Source organism: Lissotriton helveticus, chromosome 1_1 (genome assembly GCF_964261635.1).
Source record: "Lissotriton helveticus chromosome 1_1, aLisHel1.1, whole genome shotgun sequence".
Taxonomy (NCBI): Eukaryota; Metazoa; Chordata; class Amphibia; order Caudata; family Salamandridae; genus Lissotriton; species Lissotriton helveticus.
Genome location: NC_136057.1, coordinates 597,532,317 through 597,552,152, shown reverse-complemented (window position 1 = coordinate 597,552,152; position 19,836 = coordinate 597,532,317). Strand labels below are relative to the sequence as shown.

General features: G+C 41.6%; 1 protein-coding gene across 5 annotated transcripts in view; it reads right to left on the bottom strand.

Annotated features, from left to right (window-relative positions):
* Positions 1–19,836, bottom strand: part of IRAG2 (inositol 1,4,5-triphosphate receptor associated 2) — a 1,168,119-nt gene that overhangs the window by 869,200 nt on the left and 279,083 nt on the right. For all 5 annotated transcript variants that reach the window (XM_078674100.1, XM_078674103.1, XM_078674104.1 and 2 more), the window contains one exon: positions 10,696–10,813. In XM_078674100.1, the coding sequence (XP_078530226.1) occupies positions 10,696–10,813 (118 nt within the window). The remainder of the gene's footprint in view (positions 1–10,695; positions 10,814–19,836) is intronic.

The window sequence follows — 19,836 nt, the reverse complement described above, 5'->3', positions numbered from 1 at the left end:
AGAAAAGGTACGTTGGAAGTACCTTGCATCCAGTACATGTAAGGATTCTGCAGCATTTGAGAGCTGTGGCCAACGATGACCCAAGTTATCCTGTGGCACGCCATATCAACGCTTTTCACGGAGGGCGAGTTGAGGATTTGCAATACTTTGTTATTGACTGTATCAACAAGAACATAAGAGGAGGTAACAGACTCCTAGCACTTAGGCACTTGGAATCGAGATATATTATCTTGCTCGATACCAAGGCTCCTAACGGCTTAAACTCCGATGAAGCATTAAGCGTGCACTTATAACCGAAAACATCAAAAACTGGCCCGACATTCATATATTTACCCTTTGGTATCTGTAATTTCATTATTAATTAGCTCCATGCGAATCACATATCCCACTCCTCTGAAACTTCGTAATAGGGATATGAGTACAAAATTACAGTATTAGCACTTTAGATTGTAAGTAAATTTCACAATGAGATAGTTTGGTTGTTTGGAGCACAAAGGTGTATCAAATGTTTAATTTACACAAGCTAATTTACAATATCACAGTACTGAGTTACCCGATATGAGACAAAAGAGATATTGGAGGCCAACATCACCATGACATACATATGGGAGAGTTACAATAGCCCACAACTGACTGTGAGCCCACTGGGGCTATATACCTTGTGTAAAGATGCTATAAATTAATGTTAAAAGGTCTATTGAAACTGCTATATGGGTGTATACTGATGGCTACAATGTAATCCAGTACTGCGAGAAGTCGCGTGATTTTTTAATTTCACAGTCCATTAAAAAAAAAAAATCTTATATTATTGTTTTTCACTGTTTTAAAACACAAACATTGCCCTTTTTTTGCACTTTTTGTAATGGTCAAGCATACAGGTATTGCTGTTGCATGAGTACATCGCTACAGAAACATTAGAAAGTAGAAATGACAATGAGAGTAATTGCAAATAAGACTATTTATGTATGAACTATTAAGTTTACAAATAGAATGAATTATGTTTCAGTTGAGGAAAATCTAAAATTAGGATTTGCAATACCCTGAAACACTCGTGTTACAAATGTTTCTGTTACCTAAATGTATCTCTTCCATGTCTATGAGAAGGGAGAGGGTAACCATAGCAACTAACCTACGTCATCAGGAGGCTCCGACAAACCTGTTGTGGGTGTGTGTATATATTCTTATTGTTTTCACTATGAAGTTGTTGTGAACAAGGCGGTTGTCCCGCCGAAACGCGTAAGCCATCATCGTTTGGTGAATAAATTCCTCTTTGACAGAATCCCACGGAGTCAGCGCCTTTGTGTATTGCTATAACGAAGGTTTGGATGTTATATATATATATATATATATATATATATATCTTTGTGAATTCTGCATGCGGCGTGCTTTATACCACAGAAATAACGGACCACCACGCAGCAGGTAAATATTTTCAGGAAGATTTAATCTCTTATCACGATCCTTCTCTGGCATGACGCGTTTCGGTTACCAAGTAACCTTGATCACATGTATATACACACACAACGTTTCAGGCTTCGAGTTCTGCATAAATTATGCAAAAATTGTAGGAGGGAGCTCTAGGTTGATTCCAAGTTTTAGGTGGAGACAAGCTCTTTTATATGAAACACTCGACAACACTATCAACACCAAACTACTCACCTTAAAAGTCTGTTTTTCTAGCAGTGTTTTTAAGCTCCTCAGGACAGAGTACTTGAGCCGGCCCCATGGAGTTGGGGTCCCGAGGCCTTTTAAGGCTTGTTGATCTCACTCCCCCCTTTTATCATTTTTTGGCAATTGAGGATCGGGTCCCTAGGGCCAAAAAAGGCTTTAGGGGATGGGGTGGTCACACACCCTTTTCCCTTACTTAAGATACCCAACCCTAGGGATTAGAGACCCTTGGGTTCTTAATGGGCTCAAGGAGGGGAGCCCTACACAATCAGCCCCTCCCCAAATATCTATTTTTTTGGGGCTGCAATCACGCAGGACCATGGCAGAAACAGTCCTCCTCATTCAGGACTTAGGGTGGCAGGGCATTCCTACCCTGCCCCCTTACATTCATTTTATTTTCAAGCTTCTGGACAGGGATGTTATTTTCAAGCTTCAGGACAGTGGACTACATCTCAAAGTCCTATAATGGCTGCCAGCAACATTTTCCTCTTGTTGCTGGCCAATCAGAGCCCTTACTCACAAGTAAGTTGGACTCCTGTGGGAGCGTATTTGTACAAGGGATAAAAAGATAACTGGGGGATCAAAACACTTTTTTTGAAGTTAGGTTTGAGGGGTCTCACCAGAGTTCCTCAAAGCCAACCACCTAGAGTTACAATTATTTTTGGAGCTTAATATCTCCAAGACTAATGAATGGTTAAACACCGTATCATAAAAAACACACTATCTGGACCAAAATCTAGCTTTCTGCTAAATTTGGTGGAATTCCTTTTAGAAGTTTTTTCTGGTAGCACTGACTAAGTCTATGAACAGTACATGTGGAAATTTAGTTTTGGGACTCCCCCTTTTTTCCTCGGATCCTGCTGGACAGATCAACACAAAACGGTCCCCGAAGGAGTGGAGGTGGATACAATTTTTTTGTGAAGTTCGTGAAAGTTTGTTAATTAGTGCCAAAGTTATTAACAAACCAAAAAGTGCTCGGTCTATGGAAAAGCAGACCTAATTAGAACTATCCAGTGGTGAACTTAATCAAAGGGTACCTTTGCACACAACTAACTACTATAGCTAGTACTCCACTAGACTGCCTTGGGTGAACCACCTGTGCTGTATGAAAAAATAGTTCACAAAGTATAAAGAACTGGCTGCACTCAGGGATTCGTACAAAGTGTGCATTCACCGACCAAAAAAAACCAAGAAGTTTAAACCAAATGTGGTTTTATTCACTGTCAAGCACAATGCATTTTTATGATCTTTAATACAGTATGGCGACTACCCATTCCGCCTGTCTTTCGAATTTCAGGGGACCTGAAAGATGCTGTCCACTTAGTCCAGTTTGAAAACTGAATTCTAAGCATATAAACAAAATGATTTAAAACACTTAGCGGTGTGTTTCTGTACTACACAAAGTAAGCAAAATGTGCGAAAGATCTTGTAGTCCTGGCCTCTTGATATACCTTAGTAAAAAAATTGTTGTCCAGAGATTTTCATTTTTGATTTGTGTTTTTCTATCATTAAAGAAGTGATTTACCTTGAATAGACATTGCAAATCTGGGCTGAATGTTTCTGGTTGACATTTTTAAAGATGGTGGATGTGTTGCAGTGATGTAATATTTCAGGAACCATAAGACCTATATTCTTCATTTTGGTGTCAAAACATAGGTTTTAGGGGTCAAGTAGTCTTATGGAAAACATAAAAAGACTAAGAGCAACTTTTTCCAAAATGGTGGCTCTGTAACGATGTGTTTTGGCCATCATATTGGGAATTTATTATGAAACTGTTTTTGTTTCAGGTTTTCCGTTGATTCAAATTCGTAAACATGAGCGAAGCAGGTGGTAGCAGAGGAGCATGACCTTGTGACAAAGTGTTGCTAGCTACATAATCGAGGCTCCCTCAACAAATAAAAATGTGTCATATGCCAAACTAATTAAAAAGAAAATCGAACATCTACTGTGGCTGGACAGACAAGAGTTTTACATGCAGCAGAAATACGCCAAGACTAAGATCACAAAACATTTAAACTGATGGGTGAAGAGGATCAAATATTTTATCATTGTTACAACAAGGGCTACAAGTTCTATACAGTGGAAAAAAGTCTGGAAAATGAGTAAACAAATAGCAGAAACCAGTGAATCACAACATGAATCAGAGACTTCTGTGGAAGTGACGACAACCAAACTCAATGCCAATCCACTTAGAAGATCGATGGCTACTCCTCGTCCACCTCCAACTGATCAGAAAGCAGAGGACCTTCAATGTGTTACCTGTGGTTTAAAGCAAACACAAGGAGATGATGGAAGGAGCACTGAAACTTTTCAGACACTCACCCCCAGTCACAGATCTGGGTTGAATCCATCATTGTTCTTTAGCTCACTTTGCCACACCAGTTCAGACCTGTGGTTTAGTCAGAACAAGGGCCAAAGGGATTTATGAAAGAACAAAGTGCAGAGTATGTGAGTCTAAAAGGGCAAACATGTTTTTATCTGCACCTAGTTTCTTCCAAGATGAGGTTTTCAGCTGAGTAGCTTATCTAAACAGTAATGTGAATGTATTTGCAGCAGATTTGAAAGCCCACCCTAACTGCACACATGCATACATTCGAAAATATGAATGTACAATGAGCTCCCAGCAGCAACGTAACCACCAGCCTTCAGTTAAATTTGCACTATTTGAAAAAGCAAATGAAGTTTTAAAGCCACTCTTGAGTGCTGGCAATGGGTTCACACTCCGTGAGATCTGAGAAGTATTGGTCATTATTGATGAAACTTTATTGATATAGAATAATAAAATTAAGATTTTTCTGGTGAGGATGTACAATGACAATTTGTTTTGTCAGTCTAACAAAAGAATGAGCTACAAATGGTGTTCAGTTCATTTGACTCATGATGTTCTAGCTGCCAAAATAAGATCACAGAATGCAGTAAAATCAGCAGGAACCACTTTAAGAAACATCTGCAAATCAACAGTTAACAAGAAGGCCTGATGTTGTCTTAACATTTTTTACATCATTGCTTAATATCAGCAAAGCAAAACTGTTACACACTAAAGTTCTTGAGTTCAGAACAGAGCTGATTACATTGATGATGGCATTGAAGATATAAGGGAAGAAATGGAAGATAACCCCAGCGGGCTTAAGCTGTGCATGTACTGTCTTTTCCAAATCATGGTTCATGTATTACATAACTGCAAAAAGCTAATTACTTCACTGAATAGGATTGGTGTATCAACAAGTTATGACAGTATGAGCAGGATTTGTTAGCAGCTCATGCTTAAAATGTGTTTGAATCAGACAGCACACGACTTCCACACCACGTAACCAGGAAAGGATATACAATTGCTGCTTAAGATAATTTTGGTTTTGAAGACTACTTCTTTCTTTGGAACACCCAGCGCACATGATATTGCCATGGCAGTTTTTCAAGACTGTACCAATGAAGTAGCTACTAGAAAACCAGCTGTGTCTGCTGCAGGCCTAAACAAACACTACTGCAAACATATACACCAACTGCTTACCAACATGTGCAAAATCATTACAGGCCATCGACATGCTCAAGTCAACCAGAAAGCTTTAAAGTGGCTTAAGACATGGATCGGTGCGGACTGGAGGAATAAGAAAAGCCAGTTCCTTCATGGGCTGGAATTCATGCTCGGATCTTCCAGAATACCATCACACTGAAGGAGGTTGGGTTTTTACCAATGATACCATCTACAGTCACAAACTATGCACCAGTATACACTGATTAAAATAAAATTCCAAAATGTGCATGCTCAGCTTAAAGACCAGCCTATCAAGCCAATTTTCTGCAATGAGGCTGTATTCCGTACTGAAGCTGACATTTTTATGAACAATCCAGTAGAATTTAATGATATTTATCCAACGGTAGGCATTTTTCACATGACAAAAGTTGTGTTGCAGTGTGCAGGAAGTACTCTGTGGATGTGGCATAGAAGATGCACTTATTGAGGCTGAAATCTTTGGAAACAAAACTGTCTAGTCAGTATTGAGCGGAAAGGATTATGTTAGTTTGCTACACGGTATGCCCATCATATCAGAGGCCATAGAAACATTGAATTGGAATGCTTTCTGGAACAAGAATGACAAATTAGATTTTGCATATTTTATCTCAGAAGTGAGCAATGCACAGGGTGTACTTCATTCAAAGGACATAATGCAAAACCATGCAATGTCAAGAAACTCAGTTCAAAATCAAGTACTGGGGAAATGTTTACAAAGTTTTTCACTAGAGCTATCATGTGATAGCTCTAGTGACAAACTTTGTAAATGCAGATCCAGAAAGTGATTGGAAGCTGCACGTGAAGACTGTGGGGTCACTGAATACAGTGTTTTGCGAATTTGATTGCATAAACTACCGCAGATGTGGGTCCTGACATTTGGATAGAGTGAAGAAGCTAGAGGTGAAAAAAACATTTCTCTACAGAAAATTCATCCAAAGACATTTTTTACTGCAAGACAGAAAGGGAAGGTTCAATGCTGTGGCTCCAGAGATTAAAATGGAATGGATGATCCAGAGATCACAGAATAGCGCATGGGGAAGTGTTGGTCAGACACATAAAAGTGAATATGTTGCTCAATGGCAGCTAGTTTAATCATGAAGTCCTTTTTATTTGCAAAGTTTTCAGAGATTACAAATTCAAAATGAATAGACTACTGTAAAACTGTTCCTCACCGCAAACTTGTGGGAAAGAGAGGGGAATGTTTTACTAAACTTGTAAACAGCCTTCTTCATTTCATGCAGCAGCAAGGGAAACCCTTGACATTACTGAGCCTGCACAAATACACAACTTTGTGACCAAACATATCTGGATAACGATATAAAGACATCTACTAGATGCCCTGGAAAATGTATCAAAACTATGTGCAGAACTGAAGAAAGATATTTGTACTGAAAGAGAAAAGGATGTTTGACATAATAACTAAAGCTACACTTCCATTGCCATAGTAAGAGTTTCGACCAACCAGCCACGAGCAAACAGGTTACAAAAATACAACTTTTGCAAGCACACACAGTTGAACGTAGCAAAAGAAAGAGGGGAATTGATCAAGGACATTCTGTTGCATGATCTTCTTCCAACAAATACATTATTTTATGAAGATGCTGCATCCAAACCAGTAAAGAACAAACTCGTACAAGAGCTTGAAAAACCCTTTCCCCTGAAGAATTTAAATTCCAAAAGGTGTCCTCGTTGAAAACTGCTGTAAATCGAACAAGATGAACTTGGAGATATTAACTCGCAAAATCTTGCTAATGCTTCAATGAACACTACATGTCTAATTATTGCAGGTGGAATGATTGTCAATGAGGAGTTGGTGCCTGCAGAGATATTCAAAATGTACAGGCCATATTGTTCAAGAGCTTAACAGCAAATTGGAAGACACTGAACTTTGTATTCTACCACATGTTAAGTGGGCTATTCAAAATGGTTCCAATCTAGTCATTGAATTGTCAAATGACAGATATATTATTCTGCTTTCTAGATTTGTTGCAATATTCATATGTCAAGGATTGGCAGAGTTATGGATACGTAATGGAACAGATGAGGAAAGACACTTAATCCTGCTTCATATTCTGTACAAGAAACCTGACCCATAGATGCCGAGTTTTCTTTTATCAAGGCACCTGTTCTTACGGATGATGACACTATGAGCAAATTTGGAACAAAGCGTGGAGCTTAAAGTGCAGAACGTGTGAAGTTTCTAAAAGGATTTGCTTAAACCAACGAAGAATGTGACTTTAAATACGTGGAAAAATACCTTGTGTGTGTGGAAAATGAGTTCTGACTGTCATGCATTTGACGGGCTTTGGTACAGTGAGTTCACGAGATCAGTCCCGCTAAGTGACCTTCCATTGACATCCTATCTGTGAGTGGACACATTAAACGAGCATTCTACTTAATCAGAAGATGTATAAATACTTTGGATCATGTAAATGTTGAGAAAGATCTGTGTGAATTGCTGTTGGGAAGATTTTGATGGGGGCCTTAAACCGACCAAATTTCTAGAGCCTCTATCCACAGAATTTATAAGTACACGTACCTGCAAAACCTGTGCTGCAAAAAGAGGTCTCTGACAATATGCTCTTGTCAAATGTTCAACATTCTGCAAAAGTACCACAAGCAATTGCCGAAACAAAGAAATAAAGTGCGCTATGAAAATGTGTCTAAACAGGAGTGATCAACATGATTTTCTTTTTCATATTCATATCATAAACATGATTTGGTGTGTACATAAAAGGATTAAAAAACATTATTTGTTTAATTTCTATATATGTCTCTTTTTCCTCTATTTTTGAAAATGTAGGAAGGGTTGCTCTGTTAAGTTCTTTTCGGTCTCAATGGCGCAAATGGCGTTGCAGCGCGCAATTTAATTTGTTTTATTTATTTATGTACTTTAAATCTGTTCGGCCATATGCCGGAGTTTACTACCCGACACCCTGATCCTCCCCCAGCCCGCCCCGCAGCTCTCCCTCCAGGAGTCGCGACTGATTGGAACATCATAAAAACTGACACTCCGGAATCATTGAGAATTCTCCAAAGACTACATTCAAGAGAGCAAAAGGTTTAAAAGACCACCTGGCGCATAGACATTTTGAAAATAACGAGAAAAACTTGGGGGAGCAGGCAGCCTTCAGATAATAATGGCTCTTCAAGGAGATGGTGTGCATCCCTGGTACTACAAGCTGCTCAACAACTAACCAAAAAAAGCAAGCATGCAATGTGTTTATATATTTTCTTTTTGTGTTCACACTCGCAGCAGTATGAAAAGAAAGCAAACCTGGGGGAAAAGAGGAAAAAAAAAAAAAGGAGCTGTCCACGAGATCATTCATACCAGCCTTGTCACTGGAGTTCACTCCTTGTTAGGCGGCTGCATTTATGTGAGCAGGCGAAAATGCAGCCACTCACAGTACAAGACAGCGTATGGAAGAATTAAGCCGATCCACTGCCCCATTCTGCATGCTTTGGTGAGAGGACGCAAAATGTGAAAGGCAGCTGAAGAGACAAACTGATAAAGAGGGTTGACTGAAATCCCCTGTATGTATGCATTTATGTATTCATATTTAAGATCTATTTTTTTAAATGGCTGGGTAAACAGCTAAACTTTCCTCTTGGCCAGACCTCTAAATAGGCATCAATACTCAACTCTCTGAAACATAATAGAATAATAAAGAGAGATAAAAAATAATTACATAAAAGCAAATGCCAGCGGTAGCTCCTCCTCAAAAGTGGAGAAGTGTTGTCCCTCCTGCTGCAGCGCAGCTGGCACACACAAATAAATAAATTGGCATAGGAATGCCATTTTATTATCTACCTGCATGTGCAAATGTGAGGGCACGTGGTGGGACTGAATGCTGCATTTTGGGATTACAGCTGCCCCTGCAGTGCATATGTCGGGTTGGCTGGTTCTCCTGCTGTGGCCAGCCCGACATGCGCACTATAGACCCAGCAATCACAGCCAGGGGTTTTCTGGCACAGGCCCCCAGCCTCAAAATGAGGACTGGGGTGGCCTGCTCCCACCAATCCTGGAGCTGCTCTTACTATGAGAGCAGCTCCACGATTGGTTGGATTTACATTCCACCAGCAGGAAGGAAGTCCTTCCCTTTCCTGCTCATGGACATGATCGTGGATGGAAGTGCTGTACCGGCTGGAGCAGTACTGATGAGTTTGGGGCCATTGCGACTCACCACAATCTTTGTTGGTGCTATGTGGTGGGGCTCTGCATTGCTAACCTGCATTTGCCCACGGACAGGCTCATCCTTAGAATTCATGTACCAGCCACCTTCAACCACATCGCAAAAGTGCAACATATTGTGTTCAGTTTATTTCCTATGTGCTGTGTATCTTGTACAAAGATATTGATTTGTAATAAACACAAATGTCTGTTAAGTTATCTGACATTTTCTCTCATTTCCCAAACCTAGGAAGGTGATTACAAAAAAAGCACATTCTTTGGTAACCTAGAACATCATCTTCAAATCTCCATCCTACAAACAGCAAAATGGACTCCAACTAAGTCCCATAAATATGGGATGCTCTGTCACGTGATGGGGGCTGAAATCCGGTCAAGGACTAGAAGGAAGGAGTGGGTGTTGCGTTTCAGAGATGGTGGACTCCTTGCTGTCAGTGACACAAAGGTCCCCACAGGAATGCAAGCTGGGTAACAAACTAACAATAGTAGCACCACATTACGCTTCAAGGGTGATGGGAAAACTTCAGGGGTCTGCATCTCAAAACTGGTTGGTCTGGATCAAGAATTTCCAGTGTTGGGGGCGCCCAGGAAATATTAAAACTAGAGAACCCACTGGACAATCTAGGCCGCCTCCCCGCCACCCACCCCGGGAAAATAAGGTAGTTTAGCATCTGCTCAGGGTGACACCAAAAGGGGTACACTGATGACTCCAGAAACGTGGGAGAACTGGCCACTGGTCTTCACTGAAAAGGTGTGTATAGGATTCCTCTCAGACATCCAAGTGGGGTAGGGTGACACACCAGAAAGTGAAAACATGCTTTTAGCAACCATTCCAGGAATAATTCCGGTCAGCACACGGTCAAGCCGAGGGGACAGTTAAGGGTCACCAGTGGGCACAGCCCTTCTGTTTCTCCAGCACATCCCTACATTTCTTGTGATGAAATCATGTTTCAGGTTTAGCCCAGGTCTGCAGCTCAGGGGAGGCTCTCACTCCCCATCTTATTCAGCTGCGTCTTGAGTCAATTATCTTTAAACACGGGCAGCGCCTCTCCTTTTACAAGAAACAACACTATGGAGGTGTATTCGAATAGCAAGTATATTCCTCCCAAAGGAGGATTTAGGCATAAAATTATTCATTATGATATAAAGTGGAGTGCAGTTTAAAAAAAAAAAAAAACATTGATTGAAGGTAAACCTATGCAAAATATGCAGGCCCTTAAATACAGACCTGATGATAGCTGTAAAGGAAAATGGACTGGAAGCGCACAAGCATTTAAAAAAACAATAGTGACGATTTTCATGATATTATTGTGGTTGCAACACTTACCAGCTGTTTGTTGTGAGCCAGCGCCTGTGCCCTCTTATCTTCTGTACTGTTGAGGTTCGATTTCACTTCCTCCAGCTCTTCCTTTAAAGACTTCACCTTTGCCATATACTGATGAACGCTAAAAATACAAATAAAAACAAAAAGAATGTTCCAACCACAAGAGCTTTTAACGGACAGACTGATGACAGTCTAATCCAGTAGTCTTCAAATTTTTAAAACCGCGCCACCCCCTCTCCCATTCAAAAAATAAAATTCATCAGGCCTCCCTCAACATATTTTACAGTTTTTCAATTAAATTGCCAGTGTTCAAATATGTCTGGACTTATTTAAATATTGCAGTTAAGTTCGGTTACCGTTTTAAAAACGCAACCAAATACATACACGATTCCCAAACATACTGTTCTGTCGGACTGACCTCACTAATGCGTAATTATTAGAAATGGGTATGGGGTTGTGAAGAATGTTTTGAGTCCCTTCTATCGACACATACTCTCTGCTAGGGTATAAGTGACAAAAGAAGTTAGTGATGTTCCATTACAGAGTGGCTTGCTGCAGCTAATGTTTTCCACATCAGTGGAGGTCCCCCTGGGAAGGCCGCCCCCCCCAGTTTGAAGACCCCATGTCTAATCTAAAGCAGAGTGCAAAGTCCAATCGTGAATGTGAGCAAATGTAGGACAGGCACACATTTTCCCCCACATGCATCAATCTAGGATTTTGCATTTCTTAAATAGCGAAAATTAAGGAATCGCTATTTAGGAAATGCAAAATCCCATGCATCAAGAAATCCTAAACGTTTTTAGGATTTCTTAATTTTCGGAAATTGCGATTTCTTAATTGCGAATCGCAATTAAGGAATGGCATTACATTGATTCCTATGGGCCTAGAGGCCCTTAGGAATCAATGCCGTTTTGCATTTTTTTTTTTGCACTCGCAATTTGTTGATGCATTGCAAGGGTGCAGAGGGGTGTCCAAAGGACCCCCCCCTGAACCCCTGAAATGTATTTTCAAGTGCATGTTTCACACACACATGTCCTAAGGACATGTGTGTCTGTAACATGCAAGTTTAAAAAATGCATTTTTTTGCTTTTTTATAAATTTTCGCAAATTAACACGAGGGTCAACCTCGTGTTAATTTGCACTTCCAATTTCCAACTTCGCAATTTAAAACAAAATGATGCATTGCAATTAAGGAATCGCACAAATGCGATTCCTTAATTGCATTTGCATTTTTAAGAAATGCAAAAAATAGCGAAATATGGCACTCTGTTTGAAGCATCCCAAAAACGTATTTAGTAAGTGCAAACGGCCGAATTTACCGATTCGCACCGTTTGCACTTCCTAAATAGGTTGATGCATGTGGGGGTTCAAGTGCATTTGAATTCACAAACTTGCTCAAGAGTGGGGATAGAAAAGCATGTTTTGCACGAACCAAAGACAAACATAAAATAAAAGAAACAGAGTCCAATCCAATTTCAAAGCTTTATTCGACAACAGTCATAAAAGCAATTTTACATCCTAACTTACACAATACAATAAATACTAAGACAAAGTTAAAAACAACATTAAGAAACTTATTAAACATAGTACTGTTTACGAAATTAGCTACATTAAATAAAATTAATCAACCATATCAAAGGTATCTTTAGTCTGTGCCTAGCTGCTGTAAGATACGAGTACGTATAATCCATGACCAGCCTAGGAATTTTGCGATAGCAATCGCCAGGAAGGGTTTACAGTCTGATTCCATTATTCTTAGTGCCTCTGTACACCTGCGTGTTCCTAGGTTTAGGCACACTGGTTTTATCCATTTACGTCGTGGATTAACATACAAAGGACAAACAAACAGTATATGGGCTTTATCCTCTATCAAATCTTTACAATGGGGACATTTATCGTCCGAGTTTGTCGACCATTTGCAGGTAAACGCTTTTATGGGGAGCGTCCCAATCCTAAATTGAAAATACAGTTTTCTGTCAAGTGGTTTTTCGATAATGTCCCAGTAAAGTTCACAAGAGGGTACAGATTTAATGTTCAAATAGCGTACTGTTAAATTTGTGTTGGAACCTGTACATTGGGTAGACAACCATACCATTTCCCAATACATGTTCTTTAGCATAGCCTTTGGTGGGAAACTTTCAGTATTAGGAGAATTCCATAAATGATCAAGTTCCAGCTTACTAAGCAATCCTCTTATTTCTTTTAGCCATAAGATCGAATGAAAACGATCTGCCCTTATGATATCTTTTAGGGCATTTGCAAAGTGCACAAGTTCTGGCGTGGTCATTAGGCGTCTCCAATATAGCAGCGGACGTAGCCGTGCCAAATCCTTAATACTTTTCTTGCCCAGATCATAGGCCAATGCTACGGTTGGAGTACTTTGGGGGACCCCAATCAAACGGCGGAGAAAACTATTTTCCGCCAATGTTAATTGCTTCAGGTTGGAGAAACCCCAAAGTTCCGAACCGTATAGGGATGCACTGACTACCTTCATGTTGTAAATTTCTAGTGCAGGTGTAATAGGCTTGGTCAGCGAAGTTTTATGTTTGTGTGCCACTATGCCTGCCAATTGATGAAACTTTAACACAGCCATATCAGTATGTTTTTTCCAGCTCAGATTACTTTGGAGGCTTATTCCCAAGTATGTGAAAGCTTCAACCTGTTCCAATGGGGTGCCATCAAAATTTATAGAACCCCTAAAGGTGTTCCGCTGATTTAAGCACATGAACTTAGTCTTAGATGTATTTATCTCAAGTCCATGAGCTTTACAAAACTCTCCGAAGGCATTAACTGCCTTCTGGAGCCCACTTGGTGTACGGGAAACTATGAGCGTGTCGTCCGCAAACATGAGAACAGGTTCTTCGAGCTCCAGCCAGTATCGGAGCATCGGTAGGTGAACGGCTTAGATGGTCTACAATCCCGTTGATGTAAATAGAGAACAGTGTCGGTGCCAAGACGCACCCCTGCCGTACCCCACGATCGACAGGGAATGTGTCAGTCACCTCGCCCCGAGCACCCCACCTTATTCTCGCAAAGTTGCTCTCATGCAAGCGGACGAGTAACGTCAATAGTTCCAGGGGCAATCCAGCTTCAGCAAGTACCCCCCAAAGTTTGGAGCGAGGTACTAAATCGAAGGCTGATTTTAAGTCTACAAACATAGCGTAGAGGGTACCATTGGTGAGCAACACATACCTCCAATACAGAGCTATAAAGAAAAAAACCTGGTCAACTGAGCTTGTGCAGGGACGAAACCCAGCTTGATATGGGGATAAGATATCGTTTTCATCGATCCAGGATTGTAGTTTATTTTGTATTAAACGACCTATTATTTTTTGGGCTGAGTCTATAAGACTAATAGGTCTATAGTTGCTGGGTAATGATTTGTTTCCCTTTTTAAAAAACGGAATTATTTCTGCGCCCTTCCAAGACACAGGTATGGGAGCACCTCTCGCCACAGAGTTTGCTAGCCACACAAAATACTGGCACCAGGATCGGCGATCGCTTAGGAACACATCCGCTGGTATGGCGTCCATTCCTGGGGCGCGGCCCCTAGTCACACAATCCAATGCCATGCTGACATCTTTTATAGTAAATAACTGGTGTTGGTAAAAGATTGTAGGTGGTAGGGTATATTCCCCTTCAATAGGCGCGGAAGCATATTGAGGTCTAAAGAAATCTACCCATTGGTTTTGTGCTACGTTGTTTTGTGGGGGTTCGGCCACCCCTCCTCTATCCCATTTAACCAGAGCGCAAAAATGACTGATTCCTTGTGTCACAGGCGGATTTCAAATCACGCCAATGGGCTTCATCCCACTTTTTCTTAGCCTCTTTTTGTACCTTCCTGTAGTTGTCCCTCGCTTTTCTCACCCCTAGAATATTCTTGTTTCTAAGTTCTAAGCTAAGGTTCACTCTGGCTTTTCTACAGGTCTTATCATAACATCCCTGTGTGGGCTTTTTATTCTGTGCAAATCCTGGTTTACTCTCCTGCTTAAAAAATCCCTGGAGCTTCATAAAGAAGGTTGAATGAGCGTCAAGCATAATTTCAGGAAAATTTTTCTTGTTAACATGTGCGTTAATCTCAGCAACCTCTTCTAACACAGCTTTTTTTAGGTCCTCTAATCTTTCCAGGTTCTCAATAAGTCTACCCCATTTAATATGACACTGGTTGTTCGAAGATACTATGTCTAGGGTAGTTTTACCTTCTCCTAGATTTGGTGTTCTGACTCCTGCATTCACTTTGAGAACCATGCAAAGTGGATTGTGGTCGCTCTCTGTTCGAGTTTTAACTGCCATATCGATCAGGCTATTCCATAGTCCGACATCCACTAAAATATAATCTATTCGACTGGAGGACCTACCATTATTAAATGTTTTGTTCCCCTGTCGATCTGATGGAGTTCTTCCATTTGCTGCTCTAATTCCTCTTACTAGGCATAGTGCCTTCAATTGGATGGCCGCCTCTGTCCATTTATTAACTGCAGGAAGTTCTAACTGTGGGATACCCCATGTGCTGTCTTCTTCATCTGTTAGAGTTTGGTCTTCTTGGCCTAGCGGTTCAAAAGTGGTATTAACATCGCCCCCGACAATAAAAGGCAAGTATGTTGGGAGATCTTCGAGCTCATGATCCAGAGCGGTTATTACTTTTGATGTTTTACCACCCGCTGATCCCCTGGCATAGATGTTAAATATGACCATCCCATGACCATTAGTCCAGGTAAGAGTAATTGGCAATATGTCTACTAATGGGGAGCTCTTTTGATGAATACTGCAGCATAAATTTTCACGAACCCAGATTATTAGTCCCCCTAATGGGCGTCCCCTAGGGTTTTTTGTAGCTGGGATATAAAAATTAAGGTACCCTTGGTGGAGTATTGGGGTCACAGACCATGTTTCCTGGAACAGTAAGATGTCGAATTGTTCAATAAATGTGCACCATTCAAGAGATGTCAACTTGTTGGTTATTCCAGCAATGTTCCAGGAAAGAAAGGTTAACCCTGTCTCTTCTATATCAGCTGTCACTACCTCAGATGGGATCTGTGGAAGGGGAGATCCTTGAAGATCATCCCCCACCCCATTTCTGAATCTAGATGAATATTATTGTGATACGGGGGTGCAAGCATGGGTGTAGCTAGGTCGGGAGCCGATTCCACTATTAAAGGATCTAACTGTGATTTCAAAAGTCTATTCATATTTCCACTACTTGGAGTAAATGCTCCCTCTGCCCTTGTCCCTGTAACCGAGGGAATGGCATATTTCAAACGGTGCTCTTCCTCTGCGGGGATATCCTTGTTAGTAAACTCTGCTAACTTATTTTGCACTGTTCTATCAGCCGATTTGAGTCAGTCACATTCATTCAAATTCGATAACGCCCCAAATCGGTTTTCTAGGTTAATTTCCCATTCGCTAGGTTGGGGGATCCTACCCCACTTGTGTGAAACCAGATTCCACTTTGTTTTTAGGATGCTCGGGTTCCCTATTTTACTGCTATGGTAGAAAAAATCCAAGGTTAATGGAACAATGTCTGTGCTCCTACGTTGCGGTGGAAGAAGATTACTCAAAACCTCGGGCAATACTTCCGGGTTTAAGAAATGTAGGACTACACAGTCACCTTTGAATTTTTTGACACCATTCCCTATCCAAACCACCCTTCTTGCCATAGTGATTTCTTCTGCTAATTGTTGTTTACCCCAAGGGGATATCACCATATTCTTAGACAGCCAGTGAAAAGCTTTACTAATCAGAGAAGCTGTCGATTCAGCTTGGCCAGACTTTAGGTGAGGTACATTGGCCAAAACCAATACTAAGGGGGAGGCCTCTACTACAAGTTGGACTTTCTCAATACCTGTGCTCATGACTTTGGGTGAGTGGGTTTCGATGTTAATTCCCTGGACATTATTTGATACACGGTGAGGGGGTATTTGAGGGATTGGGGCCGTTTTTTCCCTGGTTTCTATCCCAGCACCTGATTTATGATACCCCCAAGCCTAAAGACCTCTTCTGTTAGATGATCGATTTTGTCTATCAGGGGTTTAACAATGTTTTTAATCTTGGTGTCAATCATGCTCACAAGTATTTTGATTTGCTCTTCCTCCAAAGACACCTTCTCACCAAGCTCCCCAATTGTGTCTTTTGCAGGCATTGTTTTAGGAGGGGAGACAATCCTTTTCCTACTGGAGCGCACCCACCACGTTTATTCAAGCCCTTTCTACAAGTTCTAACAGGTCTGGTTACTGGGACAGACACAGGGGAGGGTGGGTGTGATTTTTCTTGGGTCGTATTGGATTGTTCTAGGGAATCATTTACCAAGTTAATAGCAGTAGAGGTAATTTGATCAGGGTTATCTTCCTGAGTAAATACATTATCAAGGGAGTCACTGCGATGTACCTGTATCGGAACTTCAACCTGGTTCGGTTCTAATAGGGAGTTCTGAATAGGAATTATGGGAGTGGAACTCAAGCCCAGGGATAATCTTCTAGACTTATTGATAGTACTGACTACCTGCACTAGATAGTTGTCTATGGTATTAGTAGCAGAGGAGGACTTCTGTTTAGACATATTACTCTAGATAAGTTGAGTTGATGCCACGGTTATACAAAAAGCTCCAACAGCACCAAGAAAAGCAATTAACAAAGAAGCACAATACCAGCAATACGCAAGAGGAACAACAACAAAAAGAGTCTTACGGTTAGAGTACCGCGAGGAAGCAGCAAAAGCAACGGATAAAAATCCTGGCCCAGTCCAGTCACGTTCAGTCTCGGACTGTCTAAGACTGTCCGCCCTTTGTCCGGGCTTCGTCCTGGCCTTCGTCCCGCTCACGCGTCCCGCTCACGTGTGATTGGGCCACCTATAATACAGGGGGCAAGTTGAAGGGGAGAAGACACGGGAAGAGGCGACAGGTGTGCGGGCTGTTGAAACGCACAGCCTGATGGGCCTCGCAGTCCCGGTCTTCCAACGGTGTCCAAGGGTCCAATTCGGCAGTCTCCTCCTGCACGAGTACACAGGGCAACAGAGTCAGCCAAGGGTCCAATTCAGCAGTCTCCTCCTGCACGAGTACACAGGGCAACAGATTCAGCAAGGTTCCAAACCGACTGCGAGCGTCACCAGCGGAGCGGGGGCCGCGAGTCATGTTTAAAGGGGCCGGTGAGCAGAGACAGCAGAGGGGAGGAGACACGGGAAGAGGCGACAGGTGTGCGGGCTGTTGAAACGCACAGCCTGCTGGGCCTTGCAGTCTCGGTCTTCCAACGGTCCAATTCGGCAGTCTCCTCCTGCACGAGTACACAGGGCAACAGAGTCAGCCAAGGGTCCAATTCAGCAGTCTCCTCCTGCACGAGTACACAGGGCAACAGATTCAGCAAGGTTCCAAACCGACTGCGAGCGGCACAGAGTCTTAATCCTCAAATTGTATTTTTGACGCTGGTTTTGACCTTGCATAGAAAGGCAGCTTGCATGCATGGCCTCTGAAGATATTATGCTCCAATGTCCAGGCCAAGAGAGGAAACCAAACGTCTATGTCAGTAGAAAGAGTGCACAAACAGGGCAGTATCCCTCCTACCCAATCCTTTTTGCATAGTTCTGGTGCTGTATTTCTACCTTATTTTGGTATCTATGATGCCCAAAGCCGAGTTTTCAGGGAGATGTTGGTGCTTACAAACTCTCTTCTGTGTGTCCTGGATAAACCTGTAAGTAGCCCCAGTGTCATGTATTTAAGGATTTCACACTGGTCCCTAATGGAGAAGTGCTATGTTTGTGACATTTGAAACCATGTTGCTTGACATCAGTACTAAATTGTTCGATATCGGACGGAGAGTAAAGAAGGGTCGCCTGCATCATTCCTGAAATCATTTCAAGCAGCCGTAGTCCGTATAACTAGGTCATGCTATTGTAGTGTAGACAAACATAGTGGCTTTTTGAGACCTAGCTTACTTAAACCAGCTGCAGACAATTTCTCTGGTAATAGAGCGAATTTGGAGATCTGTATACATTATGCTGCCTCAGCTCAGAATCATGATCAGCTTACCTGTAAAACTGGGATATGGGCAGAAAAAGAAATTGCATCAGAAGTTATAAACTGAATAAATAAATGACCATTACCAATAACTATGATCAATAAAAACCATATGAACAAATCTTAGACCGGGTGATTTTTCACATTATCCTTCTACTCGGAGGTCAATTCAGGTAAGTGAGGAAATATCTGGTATGAAAAAACACACTTCAGAGTCATCCTCTATGCCTTGACCATCTTTGCTTAGTTGCCCAATCATCAAATGGATTTGGTGTTAGAACAGCCATGAATGTTGGTGATAGGCAAGACTGTCTGCCAACTCAATGGGTCAATCCCTCTGAAGAAGAATCTCACTGAGTCCTTAAGTTAACAGCATTTACCATGTTAAAAATTGCAAAGCAAAACACCTACAAACACTTACACTAGGAAAGCACTGTCAAACGCTCTGGGGACATGCTCTCACACTTACTATTACCATACATTACTCATGGCATCTTGCAAGAACCTCCCAATACAGGACAGATTGTGGAGTTCTGAACTGGAATGCCTCCACTACGATTCTATTCCAGTGTTCCATGTTGGATTCCGTCCACTTAGCCCGCACACTACAGGAACGAAGCACGAACCAATCCACTTCTCTAACCCAGGTACAACTCCCAAGATATAACAATGAGTGTGCACATGAACCAGAAAAGGGGGTGGAAGATTATCAGGAGACACCAAGTCAGTTTCCACCCTGATTAAATAGGTTCACAGCTCCCTCCTCCACGCTTCTGCACCTAAACAGACAAAAACATACTTTCTAAATATGTCCAACGTTGCTAAAGCATAGGATCAGATACTGTGATAATCAAGAAACTCCTACCAGTCATCATTGCAGGTTTTGCTTCGTGATATCTTCGGGCAGCATAAAACAAACACCTACTCCAATGCAAAATAAATCCTCTTGTGTCAGGAGAAGAACTGAGCTTAATTTCAATTATTCCACTGGTGTATCTCTTTTTTATCAGGGGAAAAAGAACGCCTTTTGTTTCTGTTTGTGGGAAAAGGGGACAGGATGTAAGGGGCCAGAAAAGCCAGTATCCCTAATGCTCGGACCCGCGGAATGACCAAAAACGTCACTTCCGCACAAAAGAACA